The sequence below is a fragment of the Corvus kubaryi genome, unplaced genomic scaffold (genome assembly GCF_017639235.1).
Source record: "Corvus kubaryi isolate FWS band 111438036 unplaced genomic scaffold, C.kubaryi_AGA036_p1.0 36967, whole genome shotgun sequence".
NCBI classification, from domain to species: domain Eukaryota; kingdom Metazoa; phylum Chordata; class Aves; order Passeriformes; family Corvidae; genus Corvus; species Corvus kubaryi.
The window spans coordinates 67,628-79,682 of record NW_024580996.1 but is presented as its reverse complement, the minus strand read 5'-3'; the positions used below and the strand labels follow the sequence as shown (position 1 = coordinate 79,682).

Below are 12,055 nucleotides of genomic sequence, written 5' to 3'. Positions count from 1 at the left end.
GACACCGGGATTTCCTTGCACTGCTGCTTCTCCTGGGAGCACGGGACGGGGTCAGGGAGTGGATCAGGGACGGACACCGGGATTTCCTTGCATTCCTGCTTTTCTGGGATGGACACCGGGATTTCCTTGCACTGCTGGTTCTCCTGGGCGCACGGGACGGGATCAGGGAGTGGATCAGGGACGGACACCGGGATTTCCTTGCATTCCTGGCTTTCTGGGATGGACACCGGGATTTCCTTGCACTGCTGCTTCTCCTGGGCGCACGCCGCACCCTCGGAGCAGGCAACGGGAACGGGAACAGCCACCGGAACCGGGATCTCCTTGGCCTCCTGCTCCTCCAGCGCTCCCGGGGTGGGTTCCGGGCAGGATTTCCCTTCCAGGCTCGGAGCAGGCTCGGGGCACGGCGCGGCTGGGAATGTCGGGGGCAGCTCGGTTTGCTGCTGCTGCTGCTGCTGCTGCTCCTGGGGCGGGCACTGGGGCGGGCACTGGGGCACCGCAACCACCGGCGCTTCCCCTTTTCCCGGTTCCACGCCCGGAGCTGGCACTGGAATCACTTTTTCCGGGCATTTTGCCACGGCTGGGAGCGGCTCGGGGCAAGGGGCGGACACCTGGATTTCGGGATGCTGCGGCGGGCACGGGACGGGCTCCGGGCTCTGTTTTGGGAGGGTTTTGCCCAGGCCAGGGGGCAGCGTGAGCTCCTGCTTGGTTTGCATCTGGTTCAGAGACATCTCTGCGGGAAAACGGGATCACCTGGAAGAGAAGTGGGAATTCCTTGTGTTACCGAAGGAGCTGCGGCGGGATGAGGGTGGCACGAATATATATTAAAAAAAAAAAGTATTAAAAGAAAAAAAAAAGCCGAGTTTTCCTCCTTTGCCCTGGGCTTCCCGAGGTTTTCCCAGAAGGAATTGTGATTTATTCCTCCTTTTCCATCCTCTCTTTCAGCTCTGATCTCGTCCCTCCACTTCACAGCTCTTCCTCCTGCTCTTCCCAAAGTCCCAAATCCCTTTTATTTCTGTCCTGGGGAGTTGCAGACAGGAGCTCGCAAAGCCCCGAAAGCCCAAAATAACATCACCAAAAAGCACCCTAAACCCAAACATTTCAGGGCGTTTGCTGTGCCAGGAAAAAAAAAGAAGAATATAAATGTGGGAGCAGCGGGATGTTTCAGATTGATAAACCCGAAATCATTCCCGCGGCTTTGCCCCCGGATTTCCAGCTTTTCCTGGGAATTTGGGACGCCAGGGGAGGTTTCTCGAGGCTCCGGCGAGCTGAGGGTTAAATTCACAGGAGACAACTCCTCCCCTGGCGCCGCTTTCACCCCGACTCCGGTGACAACGCCAAGGATTTCGGTCCTTGGGGGGAATTATCGGGGATGAAGCGTCCCCGAGTTTGGGGATTGTCACCTCCGTCACCCCCTGAGTCAGCGCCGATTCCTCCTCCCGGGGCCACCGCGCTCCCCGACACTTCGGGAACAGTTCTGCGGCTCACCGGGATTTCGGGAATTCCTGCGCCGCCGCTTTTATTTTGAAATCCAAGGGCGGGAATGAAAGGTGAGAATTCCAGGAGTGGGGCTGGAAGGGGCGTTCTGAACTCCTCCCCCGGCAGAGAGAGGGGGAAATTCCTTCTCCCTTCTCTGGGTGCTTCCCAGCTCCTCTCAAAGCCAATTCCCTCCTCCCTTCCTCACCCTCCGGATCGGGATCACTCCTCTCTTCCCGTTTTTCTCTTTTTCTTTTTTTTTTTTACATCTGATAAGACCGTAGTTAATTAATTAATTAATTAATATCTTGCTCCTGACATGGATGAGGCGGCACATTGGGGATATTTTCATCTCTTGGCTCCCTGCAGCCCCCTCCTGCTCCCAAATCTGCCTTTTCCCAAGGAATTCCTGGATGGAACGGGAGTTTTAACAATATTTGTTGGTTATAAAACAGCAGAATCACAGGAAAAAACGATTTGGCGGCAGAGGATTTGGTGTCCTTCCCTGGAGGCAGGAAATTCGTCCCCAAACCAACGGAATTCCATCTGATCCGGAATCCCATCTGATCCGTGCCTCAGGAAGGGTCTAATTTAGGACTTAATTGCCCTCAGATTTAGACTCGGTCTTAATTTGCCTTCCAGAGCCATTTCCGGGCTGCCCCAACGCCCACAAATTCCCTTCTTTCCAAGAACCCTCTGGGTATCCCAAGGCACCAAATCCAACCCTCCCTGAAAGGCTGCGCCCACAGCGGAGCCGAGGAGCAGAACCCCAAACATCCCCCAAAAATCTCGGGATTCTCAGTCCCAACCCTCCCCAAGGAGCCTCAGGATTCCCAATCCCAAAGCTCCCCGAGGAATCTCTGGATTCTGAATCCCAAACCTCCCCAAAAATCTTGGGGTTCTTAATCCCAAAATACTCCCCAAGGAACTTCAGGATTCCCAAAGCCAAAGCTCCCCGAGGAATCCCAGGGTTCCCAATCCCAAAGCTCCCCGAGGAATCCCAGGGTTCTCCATCCCAAAGCTCCCTGAGGAATCCCAGGGTTCTGAATCCTAAATCTCCCTGAGGAATCCCAGGGTTCCCAATCCCAAAGCTCCCCGAGGAATCCCCGCATTCCCAGACTCACCCAGCCGGTGCCGAGGGAGCAGCGGGAGCTGAGTGGATGCTGGAGCCGGCAGATTTGGGAACTTTTATAGGGTTTCAAAGCCCTGCCTTCTGGGAATGAGTCCTCCTGGCTGATGAGCTCATTCTTTCACAACCGCTCCTGCCCGGCCGGGTTTTACACGTAGGCACTTTGCAGAGAGGATTCCGAGTTTATTCCCCTGCCTAATCCCATTGAACCATGGAATTTCTCTGGGGATAAAGGTCAGACCCTCAGCTTCATGGATTTGTTGAAGACCCCGTTGAGGTTTGGGGGCTTGGTGCGGTTTGGTCCCACCTCAACCCATCCAGGAGTCATTCCACAGCTAAAAACCCCCCCCGGTGTCTGTAATTCCTGGGATTTATTGGGAATTTGGGAGAGCGAGGGATAATTTGTGCTTCTCTCCCCTGCTCTTCATCAATGAATCCTCTGAAGCGGCTTTATTGGGATTATAAAAACCAGGGATGGGTTTTCCTGGGAAGAACTTCATGGATTTCCTTCAACTTTCAGTTCAGTTTGGAATCACTGGGAGGAATTTCCTGGAATTTCCTCCTGGGAAGGGTGGTCAGGGGCTGCCCAGGGAGATCTGGAGTCACCATCCCTGGAGGTGTCCGAGGAATTCCTGGACACTCCTCAGGGCTCTGGGCTGGCTGGACAGGTGTTGATCCATCAGAAGTTGGACTTGATGGTCTTGGAGGGCTTTTCCGACCTCAAGAATCCTGGAATTCTCTGGAAAAGTCTCATTGTCCACAGGGACTCAGCTCCCACCCACCCAAATGTGATGGAGCAGGGAACTGAGTTTATCTCCAGGGATTTTTAATGATATCCAAGATTTTTCCCACCCAAGTGGAATTTGGGAACTGGCCCCACAGAGTTCCAGAATGGAGTTTATAAAGGTGTTCCGAGCTAGATGTGAAACAAAGGGAACTCCACGTGCGCAGTGCATTCCCTAAGGAATATTCCGGGGAAAAATCCCCACATTTATGGAGTGAAAACCCCTGAGAAAATCCAATCCCAATCCCTCAAATCTCCAGGAGCCATCAGGACACGGAGCTGTGAGGGGAAGACGATTTCCCTCCCTGGAGACGCCGTGTCCCACCCAGACAGGAATTTCGTCACCTTTGGTGGTGCCGGGCCTCTCCCGGGCCCCTCTCCGAGGCTTTTCCGGAGCTTTTATCAGACCGAGATCCCGATGCAATCACTTCCAACAGGCTGAGCTGGTCCCACGTCACCTCCCGCAATTCCTGGGCAGCAGCACATGGGAGCTGCTGCTCCCGGTGAGGAGCAGCTTCCTCCCACCATGATTCTTTGGCAGCACAAGGCCGGGATGCCCGGAATTCCGGAATTTTCTCCCAGAGCGGCACCATCCGTGCAATTCCCGTTTTCCCCCTGGGTCCTGCCTTGCTGTTTCCTTCTGGGATAGGCTCGGTTTTAGTCTCCAGCTTTGGGAATACCCCAGCCCAAGCCCAAATCCTGACTCAGGCCTTCCTGGCTGCTCCGCTGGTGCCAATTCCAGTGGGAGCCACGCTGGAGGCTGGAATTAGGGCACTTCCCAGACCTGCCCGGCTGCTTTCGAGGCAGCCTCGTGGTTGTCGGGGCACGGGAACCGAGATAAGCTCCTGCAATTCTGCCCTTCCCGCAGGGAGATGCAGGGAAGGAGATCAAAGGCCTTAAAAATTTGGGGTTCAGCATTGCCACATCCCTGGAGGTGTCCGAGGAAAGGCTGGATGGGGCTGGGAGCAACCTGGGATAGTGGGAATTGTTCCTGGCTGTGGCAGGGGGTTGGAATGGGATGGCCTTGAAGGTCCTTTCCAACCCAAACCTTTCCATGATTCTCTGATTTTCTCTGATTCTCTGATTCTCTTATTCCATGATTTTGTGTTTCTATTACGCCACGATTCCCCGATCCTCTGGCTCTATTATTCCATCATTTCGTGGTTCCGTGATCCTCTGATTCCATGATCTTATGACTCCATGACACCATGATTCTCTGATTTCATGACTCCACGATTCTCTGATTCTACTGTTCCATGATTTTATGATTCCGTGATCCTCTGATTCCCTGATTTTATGATTCCATCATTCCCTATGATTCCACAATTCTCTGATTCTATCGTTCCATGATTTTATCATTCTGTGATCCTCTAATTCCATGATTTTCCAATTCTCTGTGATTCCATGATTCTCCAAACCCACAATTTTACCCTTCCCTGATCCCGGTTTTTGGCCCGGCGAGGCCGGAGCAGCCGAGTTTGGGAGCGGACAGGGAGTTTCATCACCTCCAACCTTCCACCCGAATTTCTGTACAACGTTCCCAAGGGAATTCTCCTCCCCAGGTCGGAGCTTGGTGCTCTCCATCCCTCAGAGCCCCGGACAGGGACAGGACACCTCCACGGGCTTGGGACATTTCTATTTCAGCAACTCCAGAGGATTTCTGGAATATTTCGGTGCCAGATTTAAACCCTGGACTTGCAACGTCCAGGGATTAAAGACAAACACTTCCCATAGCTGGGAGGGAGAGACGTAAACCTAATCCTAAACCTAATCCTAAACATAATTCTAAACATAATCCTAAACCTAAACCTAATCCTAAACCCTGTCTGGAGATCAGGAGGTGCAGCCTGACCTTCAACTGGTTTGGATCCAGTCTGGAAACGCTCTGGAGGTCACTGGGCAGCAACCTCAGCACAAAAATGATGGATATTCCTTAATTCCTGACCTTAAAGTGATGGATATTGCCCAAACAGGCTCCGGAGTCAGCCCCTGGAAAGGGAGGGAATGCTTTTCCCGGAGGAGAGGTGGAATTGCTTTTCCCATCCCCGGGAATTGCACAAAATCTATTTTTAGCGGCGCGGTGAAATCCGCCGGAGCGAGACCTTTGGGAGAACGACGGGAGAAACGTGAGGGAACGGAGGGAACGTGGAGCTCCCAGTCCATCCCAAATCCCACTAATTCCAGGGATCGCGACACCACAGGGAAGAAAATTGCCGGCCCCAGCCCAGCATTCCTGGATGGGAATTGCTGCTCCAGATCCCACAAATCCCGAGCTTATCAGGGACCTTCTGGATAAGGTGGCGTGGCAGATTCCCAGCAGTTATTCCAGCAGCTCCAGTCGGGAGCGGGCAGCTTGAGCTGGGATATCATGGAGGTGTCTCCATGTCTCCGAGGATCCTGGAGCTTTTTGCTTCGTTTTCCAAAACCAAAAAAAGATCAGATTTTTGGGAAGGGAGGAGCCCTCACCTCAGGACTCCATGGATGCTCCTTGAGGTTTTTGCCACCCAGGGTTTGGGGATTTTTGTGCAGGGATCGGATTTTTTTGGGAGTGAGGACGCTTCCCTCAGGACCCCGTGGATTCTCCCTGATTTTTCCCCGCAGGATTCAGGACCTTTGTGCACACAGGGAAGGCTCCGCGGGAACTTTTACCCCGCTGGATTTCAGGCCCCGCCGTGACTCAGGAGTGCCCGAACCGGCCCAGCCTCGCCCGGGGCTCTCAGGAGGGTTTGGTCCCCGCCCATCTCGTTCCCCACGATTGTGTCCCTCACCGCTCTGGGCTGGACATCGGCGTGAACTCATCTCACGAGACAAAGGCTTAATTAGCACCTGCTGGATGGCTTAATTAGCACGTACAGGATCTCCCAGTGGCTTCCCTGGAAGTGTCCAAGGCCAGGCTGGACCAGGCTTGGAGCGACCTGGGATGGGAGAACGTGTCCCTGCACATGGACTGGAACTGGATGAGCTTTAAGGTCCCTTCCAGCCCAAACCATTCCAGGGTTCCAAACCATTCCACGATTCCAAACCATTCCAGGATTCCGGGCACGGGCCAGGGAGGGGAGGGCAGGGACCAAAGGAAACGTGAGAGGACGAGCAAGGACCCGGCCAGGAGTGGCTCAGACGCTCCGATTTGTAATTAAAGAGCTCTCATTATGAGTCCAGCCAGGAGCAAATTCCCCATTTGGGCGATTTTACAGCGCTCAGGGCAAAATGAGAATGCAACTCCTCAGCCGGGTCCCTCTTGCTTCACCCTAAAAGGGTTTTATTGCTTAATTAACTCTTGGTTTCTCTAATTAGGAGCTCTTTGTTCTGGGCCAGGCTCGGGGGAGGTTAAGTCTGGCTTTAGGGTCAGAATAACCCCGGTGACTTCTCAAAGCTCAGCTTTTTGTGGCGTTTCAGCGCCACTTTCCCTCCCCCCCAACGCCCCATCCATCAGCTCCAGGAATGCCCTGGTGTTTTTCCCTGATTTTAGATGGGAAAACTCCCCATTTTTAAGGATTTTCTGTGTTGGCCACACCCGAAACATGGAATTTTGGTGTTACCCAGGTGTTTTCCAGATGTTCTGCTCAACCTCCATGGCTTCAATCCTACCCGGAACAACCACAAAAATAAAGCAGGCAGCAAATCCTCGTAAAAAAATTCCAATTCAGGGCCTGAACCCACTTTTTCGGGAGCAAAAAACCCCACTTTGGTCCAAATCCAAGAGGCTCCCTGGCAACCTCCCTGCGGCACCAGGAGCACCAGGCAGCTGATACTCCAAAAAAAGGGATTTTATCCTTTTCCAAGAGGTCAGGGAAGGCTGAACCGTGGCTCTGTGTCCCAATTCCTCCCTGGGTGACCCCAAGGCTGCTCCACTTTTCCAACAGGTCCTGGAAAAACCTGGGAAAGGCTGAACTCCAATGAGGTCATTCCCGAGCTCCGGAGGGGGAATGAAGCAATTGGGGATTGGATTCTTTGATGGGACGGCCGCTGGAAAAGTTGTGGGGTTTGAGTGAGGCAATCAGAGCCCTGCAGGAGAAATTAGGGATAAATTTAGGCTGGGAATTAGCAGAGGTTTGTAAGGAGCAGAGAAGAAATTAGGACTAAATTTAGGCTGGGAATTAGCAGAGGTTTGTAAGGAGCAGAGAAGAAATTAGGACTAAATTTAGGCTGGGAATTAGCAGAGGATTTCAAGGAGCAGAGAAGAAATCGGGAATTAGTTTAGGCCGGGAATCAGGAGGAGATTTTCAAGGAGCAGCACAGGAGATCTCAGGAACAATCTGGGAAATCCGAAAATGGGGCACAAACCATGGAGAAAGCTTTGGGATGAGTTTGGGGGATTTATGGGGGAGGTTTTATAGCAGAGTCCCAGACCTGACTCAGCCCCGAGCGTCTCCTGGGAGCCGGGAAGCTCAGCCAGGGACGGGAGTTTTATAGGAATCGGCTGGATCCTGGGAAGCTCAGGAACCATGGAATTATGGAATGGGTGGGGTTGGAAGAAATCTTAAAAATCATCTCATTCCAACCCCTGCCATGGGACACCTTCCGCTGTCCCAGGCTGCTCCAGCCCGGCCTTGGACATTCCCAGGGGTGGGGAATCCATGGAATAACCGGGGCCAGGCCCTCCCCACCCTCACAGGGAACAATCCCTTCCCAAAATCCCACCCCAATTCCCCCTCTGTCACTCTGACCCCATTCCCTGCGGTTCCTGAGGAAAAGTCCCTCTCCAGCTTCCCCGGAGCCCCTGCAGATCCCGGGAGAGCCTCTGGGATCTGAACATTCCCAGCTTTTCCAGCAGCGGGAGCAGGAGGCTGAGCAGGGGGGTGGCGGATCCCTCCCCGATCTCCTGGGAATGCTCTTCCTGATGGCCCCAGGACCCCCCCAGGCCTGGGACAGGTCTGGGACAGGTTTTGCCCCCCGGGATCCCCAGCTCCTTCTCCAGGGAGCTGATTCCCAGCAGGACACCCCAGTCCGCGCTGGTGCCTCGGGTTCCTCCCGGATCCAGCGGCGAAAAAGGGGCTGGGCGGAGGCAAATCCAAAATTTAAACTATTCCTGGAGAGAGAGAGAGAGGGAGAGGGGGAGGATCCAAAGGGATTTTCCAGAGGCAGGAGCGGCTTGTGCGGGCCAATGCTGCGCTCTGGTGGCTGGGGACGCTCGGGCCCCTTGGGGACACTCGGCTCGTGTTCCCTCATGGAAAAGGGACATTGAGGGGCTGGAGCTGGAGCTGGGAACGGGGCTGGAGCAGCAGGAGAAGGGAATGGAAAACCCTGAGGGCGCTGGGGGGGCTCATCCCAGAGAAAAGGGGGATCCAGCGGGAATTTGAATTTGGGGCTCTTCCAGGGGGGATTTGGGATCTGATCGCAGGGAACGGGGCCAGCACAAGAGGGAACGGCCTCGAGCTGTGCCAGGGGAGGCTCAGGGTGGATATTTGGGAAAATCCCTCCTGGAAAGGGCGGCCAGGCCTTGGGAGGGGCTGCCCAGGGAGGGTTGGAGTGGCCATCCCTGGAGGTGTCCGAGGGATCCCTGGAGGTGTCCGGGGGATCCCGGAATGTTGGTCTGGGTGTCCAGGTGGGGACCAGGCACAGCTTGGACTCGCTGATCCTGGAGGGCTTTTCCAGCCTCAGGGATCTTGGAATTACACCCTTTTTAACACACCTGACTCCACCTGGAAGCCGCCGCCACGTGAAGGTGGAGGAAAGGAGCTTAAGCAGAGCCCTGGCACGGAGGAGATGAAGGAGGGAGGTCAAAAAAAAAACCCCGGAGGAGGAGCCGGGTGGGACCTTGGGGCTCCTCCACGTTGCCTTTAATGAATCAGCATCGAGAAGGAGCCGAGGTTCTGGAGGATGAGCCAAGGCCCCAGGAATGCAGAGCTCCCTCCCTGCTCCAAAAGAAATAGAAACTCGGCAGCAGAACAAAAGGAGAGAGAAGATAAAAAAGGTGAATTTTCAAGGTGGGATCCGGGGCGTTGGAGTGATGTAAAATCATCCCCACTCCTTGAATTCCTCCCTGGGGAGCTCCTTCGGAGGCCTGGCTGCCTTTTCCAGGTGGAAATTCCTGCTGGTGTCCAGACCTGGATAAAAGTAATAGAAATAATGTATGAATAGTAATATAAAACAATAATATAAAATAATAATATAAAATAGTAATATAAAATAATAATATAAAATAATAATACAAAATATTAATATAAAACAATAGTATAAAACAATAATATAAAATAATAAGAAAAAATAACAAGATAAAATAATATTATAAAACAATAATATAAAACAATAATATAAAATAATAATATAATAATATAAAATAACAATATAAAATAACAATATAAAACAATAATATAAAATAATAATATAAAACAATAATATAAAATAATAGTATAAAATAATAATATAAAAACAATAATATAAAATAACAATATAAAATAATATAAAGTAATTATATAAAATAATATTATAAAATAATAATATAAAACAATAATATAAAGTAATAATATAAAATAATAATAGAAATCAATAATATAAAACAATAATATAAATCAATAATATAAAATAATAATATAAAACAATAATATAAAATAGCAATATAAAATAATAAAAAGTAATTATATAAAATAATATTATAAAATAATAATATAAAACAATAATATAAAGTAATAATATAAAATAATAATAAAAAACAATAATATAAAATAATAGACATTTATTTCTACAAAAATTCATAAAACCAATATTTATTTATAATTTCTGTTCCCATAAATATGAAACATGAGCTGCTTGTTTTGGTCAAAGGGAGGTTCACACCTCCAACATTTGGAGCTGAAAACCACGCAGGAATCGTGGCTTCGCATCAAAGGAATGATTCCCGTGGGAGAGGAGCCACAACAAAGCCCCGTTCTTGTGGTTCAGGTGGAGCTGAGCAGGAAAAGTCTGGATTCATTCCTGGATTTGTTCCTGATGGAGAATTCCATAATTAAAGGAGCATTTCGCCCTCTCTGCTTCTTCCCCCATGTGGGGCACAGTTACCCAGGGGCTCCCAAACTTCCTGATTCATTTTCGTGGCCGAATTCTTCGGGGCCCTTTCTCCCGGCCACAAAAACCACCCGGGCGGGGCCGTTTCTGCCGCTTCACAAGAAACCACATTTTTTAATTAAAAAAAATTCCAACACTCAGGCCCTGCCCCCCTCCCTGTGGGTTTGGGCTCCGTGTTGGTGTCACCAGGGCTGGGCATTATTTTGTCCTGGTCCCTCTGAGCTCTGCTGGAGCCAGCAGGGACAAATTGTCCCTTTTGGGGGTCATTTTGTGTCAAAATGAACCCATCAAAGCTCCGAGCAGGTTTTGAGTGACTTAAAATAATTAATTCCTGGTTTTAGAGGTTTTTTATGTGTGTGAGATAAGAACTGAATGACTGGGGAAGTCACATGGGGCTGGAGGAAGTTTATCAGCTCCGGAGCTTTTTGTCACCTCTGGCTCTGGGTGTCCCCACGCGGATCCCAAGGCTGTCACCTGCCCCCGGAGCAGCGGGAATGTGGCACCCGGTGACTCTCAGGTGACCGGGAGAGGTGAGGCACAGCCAGCTTGGGTGGCAGCCCTTGCACAACCAGCTCAGCTGCCACCCAAAAATAAACTTCCTCCGAAAACCACGTGGGACTTTCTCGGTGATTCAACTCCTTATCTCACACAGGTTCGAATAAATCCTCATAAAACCCAGAGATGAATTTTTTAAGTCACTCAAAACCTGCTCGGAGCTTTGATGGGTTCATTTTGACGCAAAATGACCCCCAAAAGGGACAATTTGTCCCTGCTGGCTCCAGCAGAGCTCAGAGGGACCAGGACAAAATAATGCCCAGCCCTGGTGACACCAACACGGAGCCCAAACCCACAGGGAGGGGGGCAGGGCCTGAGTATTGGAATTTTTTTTAATTAAAAAATGTGGTTTCTTGTGAAGCGGCAGAAACGGCCCCGCCCGGGTGGTTTTTGTGGCCGGGAGAAAGGGCCCCGAAGAATTCGGCCACGAAAATGAATCAGGAAGTTTGGGAGCCCCCGGGTAACTGTGCCCCACATGGGGGAAGAAGCAGAGAGGGCGAAATGCTCCTTTAATTATGGAATTCTCCATCAGGAATGAGTCCAGGAACGAATCCAGACCCTTCCTGCTCAGCGCTGTGGGATGATTTCTTCCTGCTGATCCCAAGGAGAGCTGAGAGGGACCAGGACAAAACAACGTCCGGCCCTGGTGACATCAACACCGAGCTGGAACCTCAGGGAGGGCAGAGAATTTGAGGTTTTTAATTAAAAAATGAAGATTTTGCTGGCTAACAAGATATCCAAGGGGGGATTTGTTCTCCTGTTTTCCCTCAGTGGAACCAAATCCCTGCCCAAAACCTGCCCAAACACCCCCAAAATCCGGGCATTGTGGGGTGGGTGAGAGGCAACCATGGAGCTGGAGAAGCCCATGGAAAACCCGTCCCAAATCCAACAGAGCCATAAATTATTGGGACAACCCCATTCCATTCCCAAGGAGAGATCCAGGGTGGCTTTGGCAAAAATGCCAGCTCATTTTGGGCCGGGATTGGTGGTTTCCAGGACGAACATTCCCTGCACAGGGATGGTGGGAGGGACTTTTCCATCAGGAACTGCAGCGGCGGGAAAAGGGGAGAACGAGTTAAAAATGAAAGAGGGGAAATTTAGGTTGGATT

The 12,055-nt window shown here is 51.2% G+C and overlaps 1 protein-coding gene across 3 annotated transcripts in view; it reads right to left on the bottom strand.

Annotated features, from left to right (window-relative positions):
* Positions 1 to 2,699, bottom strand: part of LOC121660850 (keratinocyte proline-rich protein-like) — a 3,850-nt gene extending 1,151 nt beyond the window's left edge. The window contains exons 1-3 of one of the 3 annotated variants that reach the window (XM_042020409.1): positions 2,598 to 2,699; positions 198 to 750; positions 72 to 125 (exon numbers count right to left, since the gene is read on the bottom strand). In XM_042020409.1, coding sequence (XP_041876343.1) covers positions 72 to 125; positions 198 to 728 — 585 coding nt within the window. In that variant the 5' untranslated portion in view covers positions 729 to 750; positions 2,598 to 2,699. Of the gene's footprint in view, positions 1 to 32; positions 751 to 2,597 lie in introns of all 3 variants that reach the window. The other 2 variants (XM_042020407.1, XM_042020408.1) reach the window with 2 other exon arrangements.
* Between the last annotated feature and the right edge of the window lie 9,356 nt (positions 2,700 to 12,055).